General features: G+C 42.9%; 1 protein-coding gene across 13 annotated transcripts in view; it reads left to right on the top strand.

Annotated features, from left to right (window-relative positions):
• Positions 1-490: 490 nt before the first annotated feature.
• CADPS2 (calcium dependent secretion activator 2) overlaps positions 491-20397 on the top strand; it is a 492820-nt gene continuing 472913 nt past the window's right edge. For all 13 annotated transcript variants that reach the window (XM_065883719.1, XM_065883723.1, XM_065883721.1 and 10 more), the window contains exon 1: positions 491-1014. In XM_065883719.1, coding sequence (XP_065739791.1) covers positions 673-1014 — 342 coding nt within the window. In that variant the 5' untranslated portion in view covers positions 491-672. The remainder of the gene's footprint in view (positions 1015-20397) is intronic.

The raw sequence follows: 20397 nt of genomic DNA, 5'->3' as shown, positions 1-20397 counted from the left end.
TCTCCTGCCCCACGTCCGCCTGTCCCTCAGGAAGCTTGCGGGAGAAAAGGGGATAGGTGGTGGTGGTGGTGGTGGTGTCATGGCAGTCCAAGCATCCCGGATGGGCGCACACAGAGCCACTGCGATCAGCGCTCCGCATCTTTGCAAACTACGCGCTTGACACCCGGGCACTCGGCCAGGGTCGCGGCGGCGCCGGCGGCGCGCGCACGCGCACTCCGCGACCCCGCGCCCGCTCCTCAACCTTCCATTCCACGTGTTGCTTGTTGTAGGCGCCACAGGTTCCCCACCTGCACCCGGGCGCTCGGGCGGCTCCACCTCAGCCGGCGGACGTTGGAGGACTACGGGGCAGGCGGGGCCCGGGCCAGCCGAGCAGTTCACCAGGCGCTCGGGCTCACCCCCTACGCTAACTCCGCCTATTTAATCCCGGCGGCTCCTCCACCCTCACCACCCCCCCCCACCAGTCCTCCTCTCGGCTCCCGCCCGCCCCTTTCGCTCTGGTGGTAGGAAACACTCTTGGGTCTAACTCGACGTGTCCGGAAAGCCTCGGCCAGTTTCCCTTTCGTTCTGCGGCCGCTGCTGCCAGCCGCGCGGCTCCCTCAGACCCGCGGGCGCAGCGGCAGGGGGTGAGGCGCCTGGGGGCCGCGGGCCGAGCGGCGGGGTGCCCCGAGCACTATGCTGGACCCGTCTTCCAGCGAAGAGGAGTCGGACGAGGGGCTGGAAGAGGAGAGCCGCGAGGTGCTGGTGGCGGCCGGCGGCTCTCAGCGAGCGCAGCCGGCCCCGGCTCGGGAAGGGCGGCGGGACGCGGCAGGGCGCGCGGGCGGCGGCGGCGGCGCAGCCAGACCCGTGAGCCCGAGCCCCTCGGTGCTCAGCGAGGGGCGAGACGAGCCCGAACGGCTGCTGGACGAGGAGCAGGAGCGGAGGATCCGCCTGCAGCTCTACGTCTTCGTGGTGAGATGCATCGCGTACCCCTTCAACGCCAAGCAGCCCACCGACATGGCCCGGAGGCAGCAGAAGGTGAGTTGCCGGCAGGACCGGGCGTCTCCAGCCCCACTTCTTCCTCCCTGGGCTTTTCTGGGGCGCCTGTCCGTTGTCCTCCTGCAGGACACTGTATTTTTGTTAGTCTTGGAGGGCAAGGGAATCTTTGGAGGGAGGACGGTGCTTTAGCCCGCTGGGTATCAGGTTGCAATGGACGCATCTTCTCCCCCGCGGTTGGCAGAAGCTGTCAGCTTGGTCGGGACCGAGACCGACCTGACAGCCCGGCGGTGCGGCCGTTGCACCGGCCGGCTCGGCCCCGGCCGGGTGAGAACACAGCTCCCATCAACTTTAATTTCGAAGGGTAGTGGTGCATTCCTGTCCGCTTGGCCCTCCTGGAGCTGGGCTTTACCGTGGGTCTGAATGAGTGTGGAATATGAACACTTCTGATAGCTAGGGAGAAGTCATTTCTGGGGGAGAAGGTGTAGAAATGTTCCACGAAACAAAGCTAACTGGACAAGTTTTCCTGTATTGCTGTGTAACTAGGACATCAGATCCGAAGGAGGGAAGGTGTGCAGCTTTGAGAGTTGCTGTGGGTTAGAAATTACCGGTCTCGGCGGGCCTAAGGAAACACGCTCTTGATGAAAAATAAGGACTGGTTCATAACTACTTCATCACGAAAGCGCTTTTTGTCCCCATTCCCAAAGAGCTAAAGAGTTTCAGGTGAAATACGTGCCAACTTTAGTTTTAAAACAAGACCCCAGGGTCTAATAGTCCGTAGCAGACGAAAGTGATGACTCAAAATTGCCCGAATTGGGTGAATGTTTTCAATAGAAACTAAGAAATCTTGATAGAATGTTGAACCTAGACGATTCACCAGAAATCTGCACTAGCCCCCTTAGTTTGGGACAGGATGTGGAGACCCAGAGAGATTGTATTGTAATTTGTCCAAAGCATACCTAGTTGCACAGATGTTTGTTAGTTTTCTGAACCATTAACTTACAAATGTGAAGCATTTCTTAGAAATTTGGAGCATTTCTGAATTGACTTGTGAGAAGCTAGTATTTCAGAGTAAATGCAGTCTTCCCATCACCCTCCCACCCCCATTTACCCAACCTCTTAAAACAGGCCTAAACCAAGCAGCTGTTTTGAATTGCTCCCTGGGAGTACTTAGGGGATGATTCGCTACAGCTGGTGGCTAATTACACAGATCCTTCAAATGCCTAACCCTCTAGGTAAGTTAGTCACAGAATGCTAGAGCTGGAAAAGACCTTGGGATCCAGGCAGGCCCTTCATTTTGGAGGAGAGAAGGATTTCTGAGTAACATTTTCTATTCCCTAACCAATTGGTATGATTGAAGCCACCATTTGTGAGGTCAGTTTTGAGTGCCCTGTGGAGTTTTTGTGAGCCTTCCATTTTGTTCCTAGGTGAGTACCACACTGTGTTATCCTTTGATTGCATTGGGTTGTATTACAGTCACCCAGTGCCTCTTAACTCTGTAGGTCAAGAGACTTTCATCTTCAGTAGTCACTCTTAAACTAAGTTTTTGTGTATGTTGTCATATAAGTTTATGAATATCATCCAGTCTCCAGTTTTAATATTCATATTGCATTTAAGTTTATTTTCTGTGTGTTAAAGTATAAAAATAACGTTTGGTGAAACTGAGGCTATTCCTGTCTGGAATATGATCACTGAAGATGCTTTTGCAAAGAGTCGCTTACTGGTAGCTGATTCTTACTGTACATACTTGTTGCGTTTTGTTAATGAAACAAACTCTCGCTTGTTCAAATAGGGCAGATTTCTCTGACACTCTTGTTTAAATAGAATGTTTCTCCAGAAATTATTTGAATAGGCAAACAGGTGCATTCACAATACCACTGAGGAGACCACTGTTATAACCTCCTTCAGGCATCACCAAAAATAATTCCAAACTGCAAAAAGGAAGCAAAACATTGCGTATATTCTGTACAAAAATACTTAAGACTGCTTGGAAATTTCTATTTTCTAAATATTGAGAGCATTAAATGCTGTGAGGTGAAGTTTTGTGACTTATATTTTAAGGGGGAGGCCCCCAAACAACTTAAGTGTTTCCCTTATTCAAAAGGCCCCCCACTTTTTTTTTTAACAAGTTGCTTGTTAAAGGGAGCTGGAGCAATTCTTGGCAGTCGGGTTTCCTCCCAGGACAAAATGAAATGGGAATTTAACTGTATTCCTCCGGATTTGATGCACAAGCCAATAATTAATGACAAAAACTTTGTTCTTGAAGTATACAGTTGGGTTATATAAAAGAAGTAACAGGATAATTGCAAAATCACTAATCCATTGTGTATATATATATATATTTTTTTTTTTTTTTTTTTTTTTTTGCGGTACGCGGGCCTCTCACTGTTGTGGCCTCTCTCGTGGCGGAGCACAGGCTCTGGACGCGTAGGTTCAGCGGCCAGGGCTCACGGACCTAGCCGCTCCGTGGCCTGTGGGATTTTCCCGGACCTGGGCACGAACCCATGTCCCCTGCATCGGCAGGCGGACTCCCAACCACTGCGCCACCAGGGAAGCCCCCATTGTATATTTTTATTCTGTATCTTCAAGTAGTCAGACATCTAGTAAAAGGATTTAATAGCTTAAGTTGTTGTAATTGAAATGCATATTGCTGCTTACTCACTTCTAACTTTAAGAATTTAGAAACTCAGAAATTGAGATTTGAAAGGGTCCTCATCTTATAAATGAAGAAAATTAATCACAGGAAGATAAAAGCCTTATCCTGGCAGTCAAAGCTGTCTCACTAGTAGAGTCGGTGGGTTTCTGTGAACCAACTGAGCTGTACTGTTTTTTGTTTTCCCACTTGGCTAAGATGGCCCACAAAGCTAGTAGGAGGTTGTATCCACGAGTTGAAACAGCTTAATAGCGTTAAACTCAGTTGACTAAAACATGTCTGTCTTTGCTTTTGGCTGGAAAATTTCAGCTTAGAAGAATAATGGTGGTTAGCTTATGCCAGTCTGATAACTTCAGGCTTTACAGAAAACTCTGGGAGGAGTGTAGACCAGGCACTGACAACGCCTTGTACCGGGTGGTCACACCACCTAAATGGTTCACACATGCTACCAATGTGGAGTAACAAACAGCCAATGGCAAAAATGACTTCAGCTGTGAATAATGCTTAAGCCTCTGATGCTTATTTACGTTGATTACCTTTGCACCATCAGTTAACAGTGATAATGATGAACCTTGGATGATTCTAGGTCATTGGTTAAAGGTGGGATCAGCGTTGAAACTAGAAAACAACAATGATGCAGTTAAAGCTAATCACTTATTGCTTAATAAAGGCAATTTGTCGAACCTTTGGAAAACATTGAGACGCTGAAGGCAAAATAAAGTCCATGGTGGTTAGAAGGTAGGGAGAATCTGAGAAACATAATGACTACCATAGAAGAGGTTAAGTATGTTCCATAGATGTGGTTTACAGATTGCAGGTGTCAGTTTATAACGATTTCAGGTGTGCATGACTTAAAGTGCTCACAGTTTTGGTTGGCTAGTCTATAGGTTTCTAGTCAGTAGCTGCTTTGTTCATTATTTGTTTTATTAAATTTAGTAAGTCAGATGTTGAAGCCAACTATCTTAAACTAGAAATAATGAAGAGGGAATCAAAAAGACTAAAATGGTATCTAATAACTTAACATGTGATTCATCTACCCTTGTTCTTTGCATTTTTATGTGTCACTGTAATCTCACTAAACTGCCTTAAACCTGCTTATATAATCACTCCCACCACTTTGCATAATTTTCCACACGAAGTTTGAGAAATGTATACAAATAATGTGAAATTGCAGACGGTGGGGAAGTAACCTCCTTTGGTAGAACCGATCAGGAAGAGAGCACTGTGGGGAAATAGCATTGGGTGAAATAATACACAGTGGGTTCTGCACTTGGCGCGTCTGAGTGTTTATACTGCAGTAAAGTGGCCACTTTTATCCCTCTTTGGAAATGGCAGTACTTTCTGTAGCTTAAAAAAAAATGTTCTCACTGCTTAGGTGATCCCCAGGCTCAGAAAAGATAATTTTATGAAAAAATGAGCTAGATTTACAAAGGCCAGGAATCACTTACCTTATGCTAGGGGTCATTGTTCCTTAGTGCTATGTTGTGCCATCTTTGGGGCCTAAGATACGACTGTGGCCTGATGTATTCTCAGCGTAGTGCATGATGTATAAGAACCTAGTTAAATGCTTGTTGGATAGGAAGTGTCAGATTTAGTCCCTGTCTGGAGGAATTAGGGAGGTATAGGGTGGAGGGAAGAATATAAAGGCAAAGAGTCAACCTCTCTTCTGTGGAAATTAATGTTCCTAAACATGTTTTGAGACCACCAGGCCTCACCCCACCCTCTGTAAAGAAAGCCATAAAAAGGGTAATACCTGTTGGTATAGAACTAATGACTTCGAAGAGAAGACTGTCCCAATGCCACAACCAAGTCCGAGAGACAAGCAGTGTAGAAGCCCCACAGCATGCCTTGCTTTCTTGCTTGCAGGTTTCCAGGAGATGTGGTGATAGTCTAAAAAGTCCACCCTCTCAAGGAGTTAGGATAATTCATGCTTTGCTCCTTGCGCTTTGGTACTTTATGGTGCAGAAGGTATGGGTTATGTTGTTGGCTGCTTTTAATATGGAGTACATTGTCCTGTGGGGAGTGAGTTGGAAACCACACATTAGAGTGAAACCTCAGACTGGACTTAGAGGAAAAAAATGCTGCTTGTTTCAATTGATTCATCTATCCCTCCGCAGGGTGTCTTGAGACCGCGGCACTTAATTTGGTGGAATGAGTTGTGCTAATGAGAACTGAAATGGATTAAGCGATATTGGAGTTCGCTTCTTTCAAAAATGAAATCAGCTGTAATTTTGGTTTACGTTTACTGCTTATAAAGTGAAATAAAATATTGTCATTCTGTGTGTTCCCTCTTTTAAATGGAAGCAGTTCCCTTCATTTCTACACTCACAAGATAAATGGCATAGTTTGTAAAGTCATGAAAGACCTTCAAAACAAAATTAAGAAACCCAATTGTCAGGCTGTTAAGTATGGGAATTCTGAATGGAAAATTCTACCAGTTATTGTTTTCTAGTGAGGCAGGCCTCTTGAGTTATTGTGCTACTTTTTATGCATTTCAAATGAGACCTTTCTTTGGCAAAGATGGTGGGTCGCATAGTCACGTGTTATTGCCGTTTCCGTTTTTAGGCCAGGAAAAAAACTAATGATTGTAAATAGAATAGCATTGGAACAAATGATATTGTTCCAAAGCTTTAAGAGTATTCAAGGAGCTAATGATGGAACTGTCCCAAATCTGTAACATGTCACCTTAGGACCGGTGTTTAAGTTACCTAAGGATTTTGATATGATTTCCTTTTTTTTAAAAAAAAAAAGGAAAAAAAACCACCCTGGGATTCTTATCCTTAGCTGCATGTTAGAATCACCTGGAGAGCTTTTAAAACTCAGAGTGAAGTCAGAGAAAAACAAATATCGTGTATTAACACATATGTGTGGAACCTAGGAAAATGGTACAGATGAACCGGTTTGCAGGGCAGAAATAGAGACACCGTTGTAGAGAACAAACGTATGGACACCAAGGGGGGAAAGTGGGGGTGGTGGTGGGATAAATTGGGAGATTGGGATTGACGTATATACACTAATATGTATAAATGGTTAATAAGAACCTGCTGTATAAAAAATAAATCAAAATTCAAAAAAAAATCCCATTATCCAGGTTGTACCCCAGACTAATTAAACCAATCTCTGGGTTAGAGTCATAAAGCTTCCCAGGTGATACCAGTGTACGATCAGACTTGATAATCCCTGTTTTAAAGGGAAAGTACAGGAAAATGACTTAGTTTATGGCTTATTTTCACCTAGGCAAGGTGAAAGTATAATATTTGCAATAATGAGTGAGATTACTGAGTAATTAAACCCCGTATTACATATTGAGGAAAAGGTAATAGGGGTGCTCTAGGCAAGGAACAAAAAACATCTAAATATTTTAGACTCTATTGAACCAATACAGTGGGAAGACAGTGCGTATTTAGACTTTTAAAAGGTCTTTAATTTGGTGATATGCTGGAGGCTATTGAACTACATTATCAATTGTGTAATTTATTCATTACAAAACCACGGATAGATCACGGTGTTTGCAACGGGAAATATAGGAGGGTAAGCCTGAGCTTTACCATTACAAAATGAACTGGAAAGGAGAATCTAGTGAAATCTCGAAGTTGGAGTTGACCCTGAGTAATGCCTAACTGAAGAGTGAATTTCACAGTGGTCTGGTCTTACAAGATCATTAGCAGGTGGAATGTTTTTTCAGTGTGTGCAGTAGGAATGCATATGGGTTTTTCGAAAAGTAAACCTTAGAAGTCATTCTCTAGTAATTGTTTTAAGTGAAGTAATTAAAAACTAAGGACTTATCTAAGAGTGTCTTTATTTTTGTGCTATTTCTAAAACTCTAATGTTAGGTTAGACCGTAAGGAAAGCCCCTGTTTTCCTCAGATTGCGTAATGGGTTAAGTCCTTGGTTTGTATTTGGGAGCCTTCTACTTTGTAGAGCATCCTTGATGCTTTGCTTTGCTTCTTGAAATTTTATCACATTGCTTTGTAAACTTTATGGTTTGAATATTTTCATTTTATAACTTTCGAGTTAGGAATGAATTTTTGTGATGAGAATGTTACTGGGGCAAAGGGTATGAATAATTAAAAGGCTGTCCTCCTCAGTCTGATAGCTGAGGTGGTATTTAATTTGCTCATTTCTGACTGCTTGGGAGGATGAATGTATATGATCTAATATCCTATTCCTACTTCTCTATTGAGATTTAGGTGTCACTTACTAACGTGTCCCCGTCCTCAGTATGTTGAAGGTGGTGGGTGGTCCCCTCCCTTTGTGGAGGCTGTTTCTATAGTCTGCCTTTCTGCCTTTTGTTTCGTTTTTTAGATAGAATTCAGTTGATCTTAAAAACTTATTTCTTATTTATATTCTTGGCTAATAAGTTTCCCATCTTGAATTAAAATTTGAATCAAGGAGTTGACTTTTTCCCCCCAAACAGCTAAGCAATTCTTGAAGCCTAACTTCTGATTAAGCTCTACTTCAATTACTAAGGTGTTAGACCAAATCATTTATATTCTTCATTAATTCATTGATCAAATATTTATTGAGCCCCTGGTATGTGAGTTTAAGCACAAAATGTTCTGAGACTAGAGAATAAAACAAGCAGAAAATTTCTCATGGGATAATGTTCAGTGATGTCTACCTGTTTCTAGGCTACCTATTCTAATTCATTAATGTACTACTTTTTCCTACTGCTAATACCATAATTATGATCTTACCATATTTTAATATCTGATGGAAATCACTCTTTGGCTTCAGAGGGCCTGGGCTTCATTATTTTCTATTCATTCACTGTGTGAGCAAGGCATTTCATGTCTCTGGGCCCTGGGTTTTTCATTTGTAAAATGGGGATAATGACCTCATAGTATTCCTGTTCTGATTAAATGAAGTGATACATATAAAGTGGTTAGTATAGGGCCTACTGCATGGATGTGCTCCAAATTAGGTGCTATCATTTTTAATTTAATCTTGTTTAGGAAACTATATTTTATTACATTTAGTCTTCTAGGAACATAGCATATCTTTTTTTTTTTTTTTTTTTTGCGGTATGCGGGCCTCTCACTGTTGTGGTTTCTCCCGTTGCGGAGCACAGGCTCTGGACGCGCAGGTTCCAGTGGCCATGGCTCATGGGCCTAGCCGCTCCGCGGCATGTGGGATCTTCCCGGACCAGGGCACGAACCCGTGTCCCCTAACTGCAGGCGGACTCCCAACCACTGTGCCACCAGGGAAGCCCAGCATATCTCTTTAGTTAAGCTTCTTATGTCTTTGTGATGTTTTGCATTTTCATTATATAGAACCTTTGCATTTATAATTAAGGTTATTTTTAAGCATTTTATAATTTTTGTTTTTACTGTGACATCCTTCCCTGTTTTATTATGGATAAATGTAAAACTCTAATTTTTGTTACAGCTGGTTATATTACAGTACACTACTGACTGAGTAATTAGTACTTTATTCTTCTAGATTTTCTAAGTAGGTGGTTGAATCATCTGCTGATAGTTATAACTTTTGTCTGGTCCAGTAGCTGTACCTCTTTTGTTTCACAGGGCAACTGTCCTAATACAATGTCTAGAAGAGTATGTGTACTTGTGGCCAATACCTTAGGCTTGGTCCAGGCTTTCCTGGGAATGCTTTTGGTATTCTACCAGTAAATATAGTGTTGGTTAGTGTTTTAGGATAATTCTGTTTTTATTACGTTTAAGAGGATAAAATGTCAGGAATGGACTCTGAATGTTATCAGATTTCTTTTCTGCATCAATTGAGGTGATTGACTAGTTTTACTTTACTGATGGGACATATTTCTAGGTTCTTATTAAACCATGTTTGCATTGCTAGGGTAACCCCTATTATACGTGAACTTTTGAAACAATTGACTCATGAAATGAACTACATCCAGAACCTATTTTTGATTTTTTCCTTTCCCTAGCCTATTAGATTTTTCTTCTTATTCCAGATTCAATTGTGATGATTGCATAATTTCAGAAAATTGGCCATTTCTAGATTTTCATGTATATTAACACAGAGTTGGGCATATTTCTCACTTATTTTCTTAATCTTTAATGTTAGTTTTAAGTCTTCAGATTTTTTCCTTAAAAAAAAAATTCACGGGAAGACCTTCAAGATGGTGGAGGAGTAAGACGTGGAAATCACCTTCCTCCCCACAAATACATCAGAAATACATCTACATGTGGAACAACTCCTACAGAACACCTACTGAACGCTGGCAGAAGACCTCAGACTTCCCAAAAGGCAAGAAACTCCCCACATACCTGTGTAGGGCAAAAGAAAAAAGAAAAAACAGAGACAAAAGAATAGGGATGGGACCTGCACCTCTGGGAGGGAGCCGTGAAGGAGGAAAGGTTTCCACACACTAGGAAGGCCCTTCACTGGCGGAGACGGGGTGAGGGGTGGGGGGTGGGGTCGGGGGGAAGCTTTGGAGCCACGGAGGAGAGCGCAGCAATGGGGGTGCAGAGGGCAAAGCGGAGAGATTCCTGCCCAGAGGATCGGTGCCGACCTGCACTCACCAGCCCGAGAGGCTTGTCTGCTCAGCCGCCGGGGCGGGCGAGGGCTGGGAGTTGAGGCTCGGGCTTCGGAGGTCGGATCCCAGGGAGAGGACTGGGCTTGGCTGCGTGAACACAGCCTGAAGGGGGCTAGTGCGCCATGGCTACCCGGGAGGGAGTCTGGGAAAAAGTCTGGACTTGTCTAAGAGGCAAGAGACCATTGTTTTGGGTGCGCGAGGAGAGGGGATTCAGAGCACCACTTAAACGAGGTCCAGAGATGGGTGTGAGCCACGGCTATCAGCATGGACCCCAGAGACGGGCATGAGATGCTAAGGCTGCTGCTGCTGCTGCCACCAAGAAGCCTGTGTGCCAGCACAGGTCACTATCCACACCTCCCCTCCCGGGACCCAGTGCAGCCCGCCTCTGCCAGGGTCCCGGGATCCAGGGACAACTTCCGAGGGAGAACGCACGGTGCGCCTCAGGCTGGTGCAACGTCACGCTGGCCTCTGCTGCCTCAGGCTCGCCCCGCATCCGTACCCCTCCCTCTCCCCGGCCTGAGTGAGCCAGAGCCCTCGAATCAGCTGCTCCTTTAACCCCATCCTGTCTGAGCGAAGACCAGACGCCCTCAGGCGACCTACACGCAGAAGCGGGTCCAAATTCAAAGCTGAACCCCGGGAGCTGTGCAAACAAAGAAGAGAAAGGAAAATCTCTCCCAGCAGCCTCAGGCGCAGAGGATTAAAGCTCCACAATCAACTTGATGTACCTTGCATCTCTGGAATACCTGAGTAGACAACGAATCACCTAAAAATTGAGACAGTGGACTTTGGGAGCAACTGTAGACTTGGGGGTTTGCTTTCTGCATCTAATTTGTTTTTGGTTTTTGTTTATCTTAGTTTAGTGTTTAGAGTTTATTATCATTGGTAGATTTGTTTATTGATTTGGTTGCTCTCTTCCTTTTTTTTAAATATATAGATTATATACTTTTTTCCTTTTTTCTCTTGTGAGTGTGTATATGTATGCTTCTTTGTGTGATTCTGTCTGTATAGCTTTACTTTTACCATTTGTCCTAGAGTTCTGTCCATTTTTTTTTTTTAGTATAGTTTTTAGTGCTGGTTATCATTGTTGGATTTGTTTTTTGGTTTGGTTGCTCTCTCCTTTCTTTTATTACTTTTAAATTTAAAAAAATTTTAATAACATTATTTTATTTTATTTTTTTCTTTTTCTTTTTTTCTCCCTTTTCTTCTGAGCCTGACAGGGCCTTGGTGCTCTGGCTGGGTGTCAGGCCTGTGCCTCTGTGGTGGGAGAACCGAGTTCAGGACTTTGGTCCACCAGAGACCTCCCAGCTCCACATAATATCAAATGGCTAGAGCTCTCCCAGAGATCACCTTCTCAATGCTAAGACCCAGCTCCCCTCAACGACCAGCAGGCTACAGTGCTGGACACCCTATGCCAAACAGCTAGCAAGGCAGGAACACAATCCCACCCATTAGGCGAGAGGCTGCCTAAAATCATGATAAGGCCACAGACATCCCAGAACACACCACCAGACGTAGTACTGCCAACCAGAAAGACAAGATCCAGCCTCATCCACCAGAACACAGGCACCAGTCCCCTCTACCAGGAAGCCTGCACAAGCCACTGAACCAACCTTAGCCACTGGGGGCAGACACCAAAAACAATGGGAACTACGAACCTGCAGCCTGCGAAAAGGAGATCCCAAACACAGTAAGTTAAGCAAAATGAGAAGACAGAGAAACACACAGCAGATGAAGGAGCAAGGTAAAAACCCACCAGACCTAACAAATGAAGAGAAAATATGCAGTCTACCTGAAAAAGAATTCAGAGTAATGATAGTAAAGATGATCCAAAATCTTGGAAATAGAATTGAGAAAATATAAGAAACATTTAACAAGGACCTAGAAGAACTAAAGCGCAAACAAACAATGATGAACAATACAGTAAATGAAATTAAAAATTCTCCAGAAGGAATCAATAGCAGAATAAATGAAGCAGAAGAATGGATAAGTGACCTGGAAGATAAAATAGTGGAAATAACTACTGCAGAGCAGAATAAAGAAAAAAGAATGAAAAGAATTGACATTCTCAGACCTCTGGGAAGACATTAAATGTACCAACATTCGAATTATAGGGGTCCCAGAAGAAGAGAAAAAGAAAGGGACTGAGAAAATATTGGAGGAGATTATAGTTGAAAACTTCCCTAATATGGGAAATAGTCAATCAAGTCCAGGAAGCACAGAGAGTCCCATACAGGATAAATCCAAGGATTTATTCTACTCATTCTACGAGGCCGCCATTACCCTGATACCAAAACCAGACAAAGATGTCACAAAAAAAGAAAACTACAGGCCAGTATCACTGATGAACATAGATGAAAAAATCCTAGGAAGTGATGAGTCTGGAGAGGTAGGCATGGGCTAGCTTATGTAAGTTCTTTGGGCCATGGGAAGATCAGACTTTAAGCAGGGTGGGGAGCTGTTGAGTATTGAGCAGGTTCGGAAAGTGATCTGATTAAGATTCTAAAACAGTGTGTACCTGAGAAGATCCAGTGCCACTACATGGCACAACTCCAGGGGCCACCATTTACGTGGAATTTAGGGCAATGCCTCAAGCATCGTCCAGCCTTGAGAATAGCAAGAGTGGAAGCTGGAAGACCAATTGAGGGATTGTGGCAGTGGTTCCGGTCTGAAGAGGGTGGTAGCCTCAGGGGTAGTGTAGGATATAGGTAGTATTTTCTCACCATTTAAGTTCGTGAATATATTATAAATGGACCATATGGTAATAGTGTTATTTTGAAGATGATAATGTGCTAAATCTATTTATGCTATTAAATAAAACATATTCATGGGGTTAAAAATCGAAGCCTTGCAGAACTTGGCATAAAAAGCTGTCTCCTGTCCCATTTCTCCCCAACCCCAGTTACATCTCCTGAGGGCACCCTTTTTACTCTTCCCTATGTTTTTAACTCTTCTGGCAAATCCTTTGTAAATTGAAGTAAGATGCACAAACCATTTTTCGTCCTGCATCCTCCTCAGACTCCAGCCATTACTTCCTGTAGAAGGGGCAGGGTGGGGAGATCAAGCCCACTTACAAGCATCTGGCTCCCGTCTTCTACTTGGAATGTGGTTATTTACCATTATTAGTCTGCTAGTTGACCCCAGTATGTTCTCCCCTCCTTACAAGCCACAGAGTTTTTAGTTGGGAGCATGGTTACCTTTTCTCATCTTCTCCCCGCTTTTTTTTTTTTTGTTGTTAACCATGGGACTGGGTGTGCTTGTCTGCAGAGAATGTGGGTCGAGAGCACAGCCCAGGGGGATGTCGACTTTCTCGCACATGCGAACAGGACTGAGTCTGTTCTCACGACGAATTGCACAGGCAATGTCTCTGTTCTTAAAGATTTCAAGAAGACAGGCTACAGGTGGCTGAGATTTTGCTGAGAAGAGCAGAAAGTGAGTCTTGCCAGACTAGGAGCAAGTATGTGGCAGACAAACTGTTGCCCCAAATTGTTCTCCTGATGGCTCTTAACAATATGTAACAATCAGGGTCTGTTGTCTTTTCCAGCTTCTTGTGGCTGGATAGAGCTAAAAGACTAAGTTCAGGCAAGTGGGGTATGAATGCAAGTGCCCTGTGCAAACCTTATAGGCCATTCCTTGAAAAGAGGGGCACATCCTCCCTTTTTCCACTGGCTGGAATCCCCATGTCAGTCATTAGAGCAGCCATTTGGATGAGGACATGCTTGCTGCCTGTTGAGGAGAGCAGAACAACATGTCTGAAGGAGCCTGGGGCCCTGATAGCTTTGCAGGGGAGAGCTGTCACATGTTCAGGTCTCAGAGAAAATGAACTTCTGTCATGTTTATGCTAATCTTAAGTGATTTTAATTATAATCTGTTATATCCACATCATACCTACACTTAGCTTTTTAATTTACGTAATATACTCACCCCTTTTATTTCTCAGTTTTTCCTCTGTAGACCTTATAGTCGTACTATTTCCGCTATGAGTGTTAATTACCTGATGCTCATTTCCCCTCCTCCTCTTTGCTAAGTTTTCAGCTCTAGCTTCCCTGGCAGCTGTGGGTGGCCATGTGACATACGTTCTGGTGTATGAGACAGGAGACAGTCATCTTGTGACTGAGGAAGATGCTAAGGGAATTAGAGATGCTGGGTCAGACACACTTGATTCTGAAACCATTGCCAGTCGCCCCTGCATCCAGACATTTCTGTGAGGAATACCCTCCCAAGGTTGCTAATCTTTATGTTTAAGAATCATTAAGTAAGAATGATTTTTATGCTAAGAATCGTTAAGTTCTCTGCTCTTTGAGTAGTTGCTTCTAGAAATTCAAGGCTATTTAATGGAGTTTACATCATCAAGAGTGTTTTTCACTGCAAAACCACATAATGTACTTGGTTGCATTTCTTAAAATTTTATTTTTCTTGGGGTCTTTTTTTTCTTCTTTACCCATCTTGTCTCCCTTCATTGCTTCCTTAAGTTGTCCAAAATTATAAACCGGTGCCTATCAACGGTGATGGTAATAACCCCTAGCAGACATTTTAAAAAGTATGGGGTGTTTTTGATTTTCTCGGTTGACTGGGCGCTTGCCACTGGTATTTAGGGGGTGGGATCCAAGGATTCTAGGAATCCTGGAATGCATGCTGTATTGTCCGTCACACATGGCATTTGAATGCCCTGTTGGACGTTTCTGTAGTTAAAGCCGGTTTATAATTATTTGAGCCTAGAGCATAACTCTTCATCTACAAAATGCAAAGTTTTTTTGTATGGGTTTACTAAGTTATTTTTCTAGTGCGACAACTTCTGGGTAAATTGAAGGAAGATTGAACTTTGTCAGAACTTTCCTGAGAATTGCTTTTTTTTTTTTTTTTTTTTTTTTTTTGCGGTACGCGGGCCTCTCACTGTTGTGGCCTCTCCCGTTGCGGAGCACAGGCTCCGGATGTGCAGGCTCAGCGGCCATATCTCACGGGCCCAGTCACTCCGTGGCATGTGGGATCTTCCCGGACCGGGGCACGAACCCGTGTCCCCTGCATCGGCAGGCGGACTCTCAACTACTGCGCCACCAGGGAAGCCCATTGCTCACTATTTTGAAAAATGTCACCCACAGTAATGATGCTTCTGATACTGTGTTACCAATACAAGGGGCTTGTGTCAGCCTTCATTTTCAGTTGTCACATTCTCCTTGATTTTATGGATACATATATAAAAACCTCTTAGCCCTTATTTCAAAATGTCAGCACTCTGTTTTTGATAAATTTCAGTTAAGTATCGCCTAACTTCCCTTAAGTTCTGACTTCTTCATTATATAAGACTAGATGCATACATCCACTATCTTGTAGACCAGCTACGCCTAAGCATTTACATACTAATATGCATGTTATTTCAGTTACTTTGTTTCTGTTCCCGTTAGGATGTTATATTTTTGAAAACGGGTCTGTGCAGGTAATATACCTAGGGATAAATTTCATTGCTGCATAGCAAAAGGGTTATTCTGTGTTTTGCATTTATAGGGGGTTTATTAGTTAGGGCCCAGTAGGAGATAGCCTATTCCACTCCAAGGGATGGTTCACAAATGAGAGGGTCAGGCAGGTTTAAGGGAACCAGTGACGGGATGGTGAAGCATTCAAGAGTTGGCTACAGAAGGAAGAGCCCTTATTACCCCTGGGCCTCCAAGAGCGGGAGGAGGGAGCTGTGGTCTGAGCTGGGCGGGAGAAAGGCTGCCTGACAGAGGCTGTGGAGAGTCTAGTCACTGAGACTGTGCATGGCAGGGAGGGAGCAAAGGGCACGACTCTGCTGGCTTTGTCTTCCTTCGCTCCGATTCCTCTGATGCTGGCCCTTCACCAGAAGGGAAACCCAGAGAGAAGCTGGAGAGCAGAATTGCTTGCGGTTCTAAGTCATTAGTCCCCCAAGGCACAGAACAGGGTAGACAACAGGGGGAAAATAGATCTGGAGGGCAGAGGGGAATAGCTAGCACAGGGGATGTTGTGTCTGATTAGGGTTGAGAGTCACTATTCCAAAGGATAGCATTCATCTCTCTCTCTACTTTTCCCCCCTCGTTTAGCCTTCCTCAGGCATAACACTAATCTGAACTGGTGTTTGGACAGCAGGCTGAGTTGTCATTCTCCCTTCTTAGTTCTTTTGAGTTGGCAACACTTTTTTTTTTCTTCTTGTTTGAACCTTTGCACATGCACCTTTGTGAGAGAGAGTGTGATAAATTTCCCAAATCCATGCAAGTCTGTAGTTACCTTTATTTTGGCAGAGAAATGGGCTGGCCATAGAAGTCTGGGTTGAAATCATTTTCCCTCAGACCTTTGAAGGCATTGCTTCACAAGTGTTGTTAATGAGAAGTTTGAAGTCTGGTGTCGTTTTTACATGACCCATTTTTTTCCTGTCTCATATGCTTTTACTGTTCTTTATTTTTAGGGGGTTCTAAAATGTTACAACAATCCTTTTGGCTTTTAAAGAATTTGTTGCGCTAGGCACTTACTTCACTCAATATGGCTATAGGAGTGTGTCTTTCAGCTCCTGGAAATTCTTGTATTTTTGTGAACTTGAAAGGGAGGGAGGCTGGGCGGTAAAGGGTGGTATTTGCTTTTCTTTAGGGTGAGACAGCTTCTTAAAATCATCCTGCTGTCTTTATTAGAACATTTAAAGATCTTGGAACATTCTATTTGGATGAATTTTCTAATCATAATCTTCAGATTGATTGTCATGAACAAACAAGTGTTTTCCTTTCATCTGCCTCTTGGCTTTACTTTAGGAACACAGAGTAATGTAAAATTCAGGAGAATCAAAGGATATAACAGTGTATTCATATTTTGTGCATATTCCCTATTATGTTATAATTTTCTGTGACTTAGTTTTATGCTTGAGTCCCCTGTGCATTAATGAAGCTATTAACTGGAATAAGACCCATAGTTCCTAAAATGACCTTGATATGAAGGAATATAAACATCTGGTTGGAGAAAGGAATTTCAAAAGGACCGTGCTTGTTCAGCATTTTGCCTCCAGGCATTAACCAGTAATGGTAAAGGTAAGAATAAAATTAAAGGTTCTCATCTAATGAGTTACCCAACTCTTTTCAGTCTGTGTGTGTGTATGTGTGACTCCTATGTCCATGAAATTTTATGAGTCTTTTGGGCTATTTAATGTAAAATAGTATAAACTTTCAATTAAATAAAACCCAGGTACGTTGAATATTTTAAGCAGTTTTAGGAGGAAACCAATAAGGGAGTAATGAGGGCAATCAATTTGTGAGGTGTGTGTTAAGGTCAGAGGGAGACCTGAATTCCATTAGTAACTTTTTAGCAAAAGTTCCTTGATTCTTTTTATAGTGCAAGGCCCTCAGGCCCTGCTCTCTGACCATATCAATAGATAAATGGCTTCAGTAGGTAGTACCCTCTGTGTCTTTCCCCCACCAAGAGACAAGTGCCTGACAATGAGAACATTTTAACTTTTTACAAAGCAGCTTCTTTTATTCTCATGAAAGACTGTTCTCTTCAGCAGTATTTGCTTAAATACTGCACTTTTGACTCGGGTTTTTTTTCTCACCGAGGACCTTCCTAGGCCCCCAATGTTTTCATTAATTTCAGAATCACTGTATTGCTGTTCAGAGGCCTCTCAGCAGAATAGTCTGTATCTTCACAAAAACATATAGTCTAAAAATGTCAACTGTACGTAATTTGCCTGAAATATTAATGTTTACCAGGTTCTGAGATGTTCTTCAGAGCATGAAGGTTAAAAAGGGATAAAATGCACGATGGCTTTTAAAAGAAATGAGAAGGATTAAATGACATTTTTAAGTCTTGAAGTTTGAGCTTATCTTATTTCTATTTCTGTATTTGCTCAGAGAATGTAAGCAATCTGCTTAAGGTCATTCAGTTTGTAAATGATGGTGTTTGAGTTCTAACTCAGATCTCTGTGCCTCCAAACCCTTGGATCTTTAATTCAGGTGTCTTTTTAAATTTTCTCTTGCAAGATCAGAACTACTTTGTTGCTGGTATAAGAGCTCTTATTTAAAATTGTTTTATTAGATTATACTGAAGTCAGGAGTATGTGGGTATATTGCAGGACAAATCACATGCCCCTAAAGCATTACTACCTACAATTAAAGCCTGACAGAAGGAAACTTGCATATTGTTGTGGTCTTCAGCAGTGGCTTTATAAAGGGAGTTAGTGGGGATTGTATGGGAAACTGTTTGAATAGGAAATCTTAAAATGTCAGGACCTCATAATTGGAATTCTGAATTCTCAAACTGTAAAAGAGTCTGTCAAACTGCTAGGGAGGTTATTGATCTTGATCCCAGGTGCCTGCTCTTTGGGCACCTATGCTCAGGGCTTCTCGTTCTGGATCTGGCTAGGGAAAGTTGTCATTTAAAATAGTTCAACCTGGGGCTTCCCTGGTGGCGCAGTGGTTGAGAATCTGCCTGCTAATGCAGGGGACACGGGTTCGAGCCCTGGTCTGGGAGGATCCCACATGCCGTGGAGCAGCTAGGCCCGTGAGCCACAACTACTGAGCTTGCGCGTCTGGACCCTGTGCTCCTCAACAAGAGAGGCCGCGATAATGAGAGGCCCGCGCACCGCGATGAAGAGTGGCCCCCACTTGCCACAACTAGAGAAAGCCCTCGCACAGAAACGAAGACCCAACACAGCAAAAATAAATAAATTAAAAAAAAAATAGTTCAACCCAATTTTCTCTTTTACTATTTCAGTTTTTACTATCTTTTTCTCTATTACTCATCAATCTCCAGAATTCTTTATATTCTGAATATAGAAATAATATGTGCTTATAATAAAGTCCAGAAACATAGAGAAATTGGAGGGAAATACTTATGCTCTAACCAGAGGGTAAGGGCGGTGAGTGCTGAACAATTCATCCTTCTCATTTCCATTTCTGTCTTCCCCTGGTGATTATGCTGTAAACACAATTTGGTATCTTGCCTTTTTTTTTTCCCCCACTTAGCACTGTATCCTAAAAATTTTCCTCTTCAAAACACTCTTCCTGATACTTTTTAATCTTTGTATACTCTTTCCTCATATATACATATCATAACATTTATGCTATGATGAGCATCTGATTATGTCTTATGGGGTGAGGGATGGATTTCACATTTCTAGGCTGAGTATAAAGAATGTGCACATATTGAGATTTGTAATATGTATTGAATAATTCTTGAACAAATGTACATACATAAGCCTATGAATAGTTTGTAACAAATATACTTATCTCACTGTGTCCTTGCTAACTTTGAACATTGTCTTTAAGTTGGTTTTTTATTTTTTAACAGACATCTGGTCCTTACTGTTGCTCCATAGCTAGACAGCTTTGTATATTTGACACACATGGTATGTTGTTTTACTTTTTAAAATGCTAACTTTAGTTAAAATGCTAACTTTTCACGTGTTTTTTAGCTATCATTGAGCCCCACACTGTGAAGGCTCTTGAAGCAGGCTAGGAGCCAAGAACTCGTGTTGGTGTGTCTGAAAAGCCTGCAAATAGAGGTTTGTCTGTCTAAGAAGATTGGCGGCTTGGTGACAGGGAGAGGAGTTTGGTGGCATTTCAGTAGTGTAGGAGAGTGTGAATGAAGGTGGTGAACGTAGAGATGGATGATGGAGAAACAAGACAAGGGCTGTAGGAGACGTGTAAGAAATAGAATGAGAAGCAAACAGGGACTGATTGAATGAGGAGGATGTAAAGATGATTCTTAGGATCTTGCTGGTGCCACTTGTGGGATGAGGAACCATTACCAAGATGGGAAACATGAGAAAGATTTGGGTATATTCCAGTGAGGATTATGTTGGCTCTGAACAGAAAGCCTAATAGCTTAAACCACTGGGCTTTATTTATCTCACTTTACAAGACGCACTGGCTGGGATGGTGGCTCAGTGATGCCATCATAATGCAGCCTTCTCCTGTTCGCTGCTGTTCCATCCCTCGCATGCAGCTTTTGCCTTCATGGGTGCAGCTACCTGCAGGTCAGGTATTTGTTCCAGGTAGAAGGAAAGGAGAAGGAGCTGTGGAGAGACTTTATTCTGGAAAGCAGTGTCCCTCCCCACCTCGACTTCTTTCTGTACCTTATTGCCAAACTATAGCTGCAAATCAGGCTGGGATAGTCGTTTTTTCTTACTGGTCTCTGTGCTGGAGGAAAGCAAAGGAGAAAGGGATTTGGAATGAGAGTTAGTTAAGCCACTGACAGTCTGGTAAGAAGAGGGCAGAATATAAATATAAATTTTGGCCATGTTTGTAGAAGAAGCTTTTATGCAGTG

Source organism: Phocoena phocoena, chromosome 9 (assembly GCF_963924675.1).
Source record: "Phocoena phocoena chromosome 9, mPhoPho1.1, whole genome shotgun sequence".
Lineage (NCBI taxonomy): Eukaryota > Metazoa > Chordata > Mammalia > Artiodactyla > Phocoenidae > Phocoena > Phocoena phocoena.
This window is presented reverse-complemented; position numbering and strand designations above follow the sequence as displayed.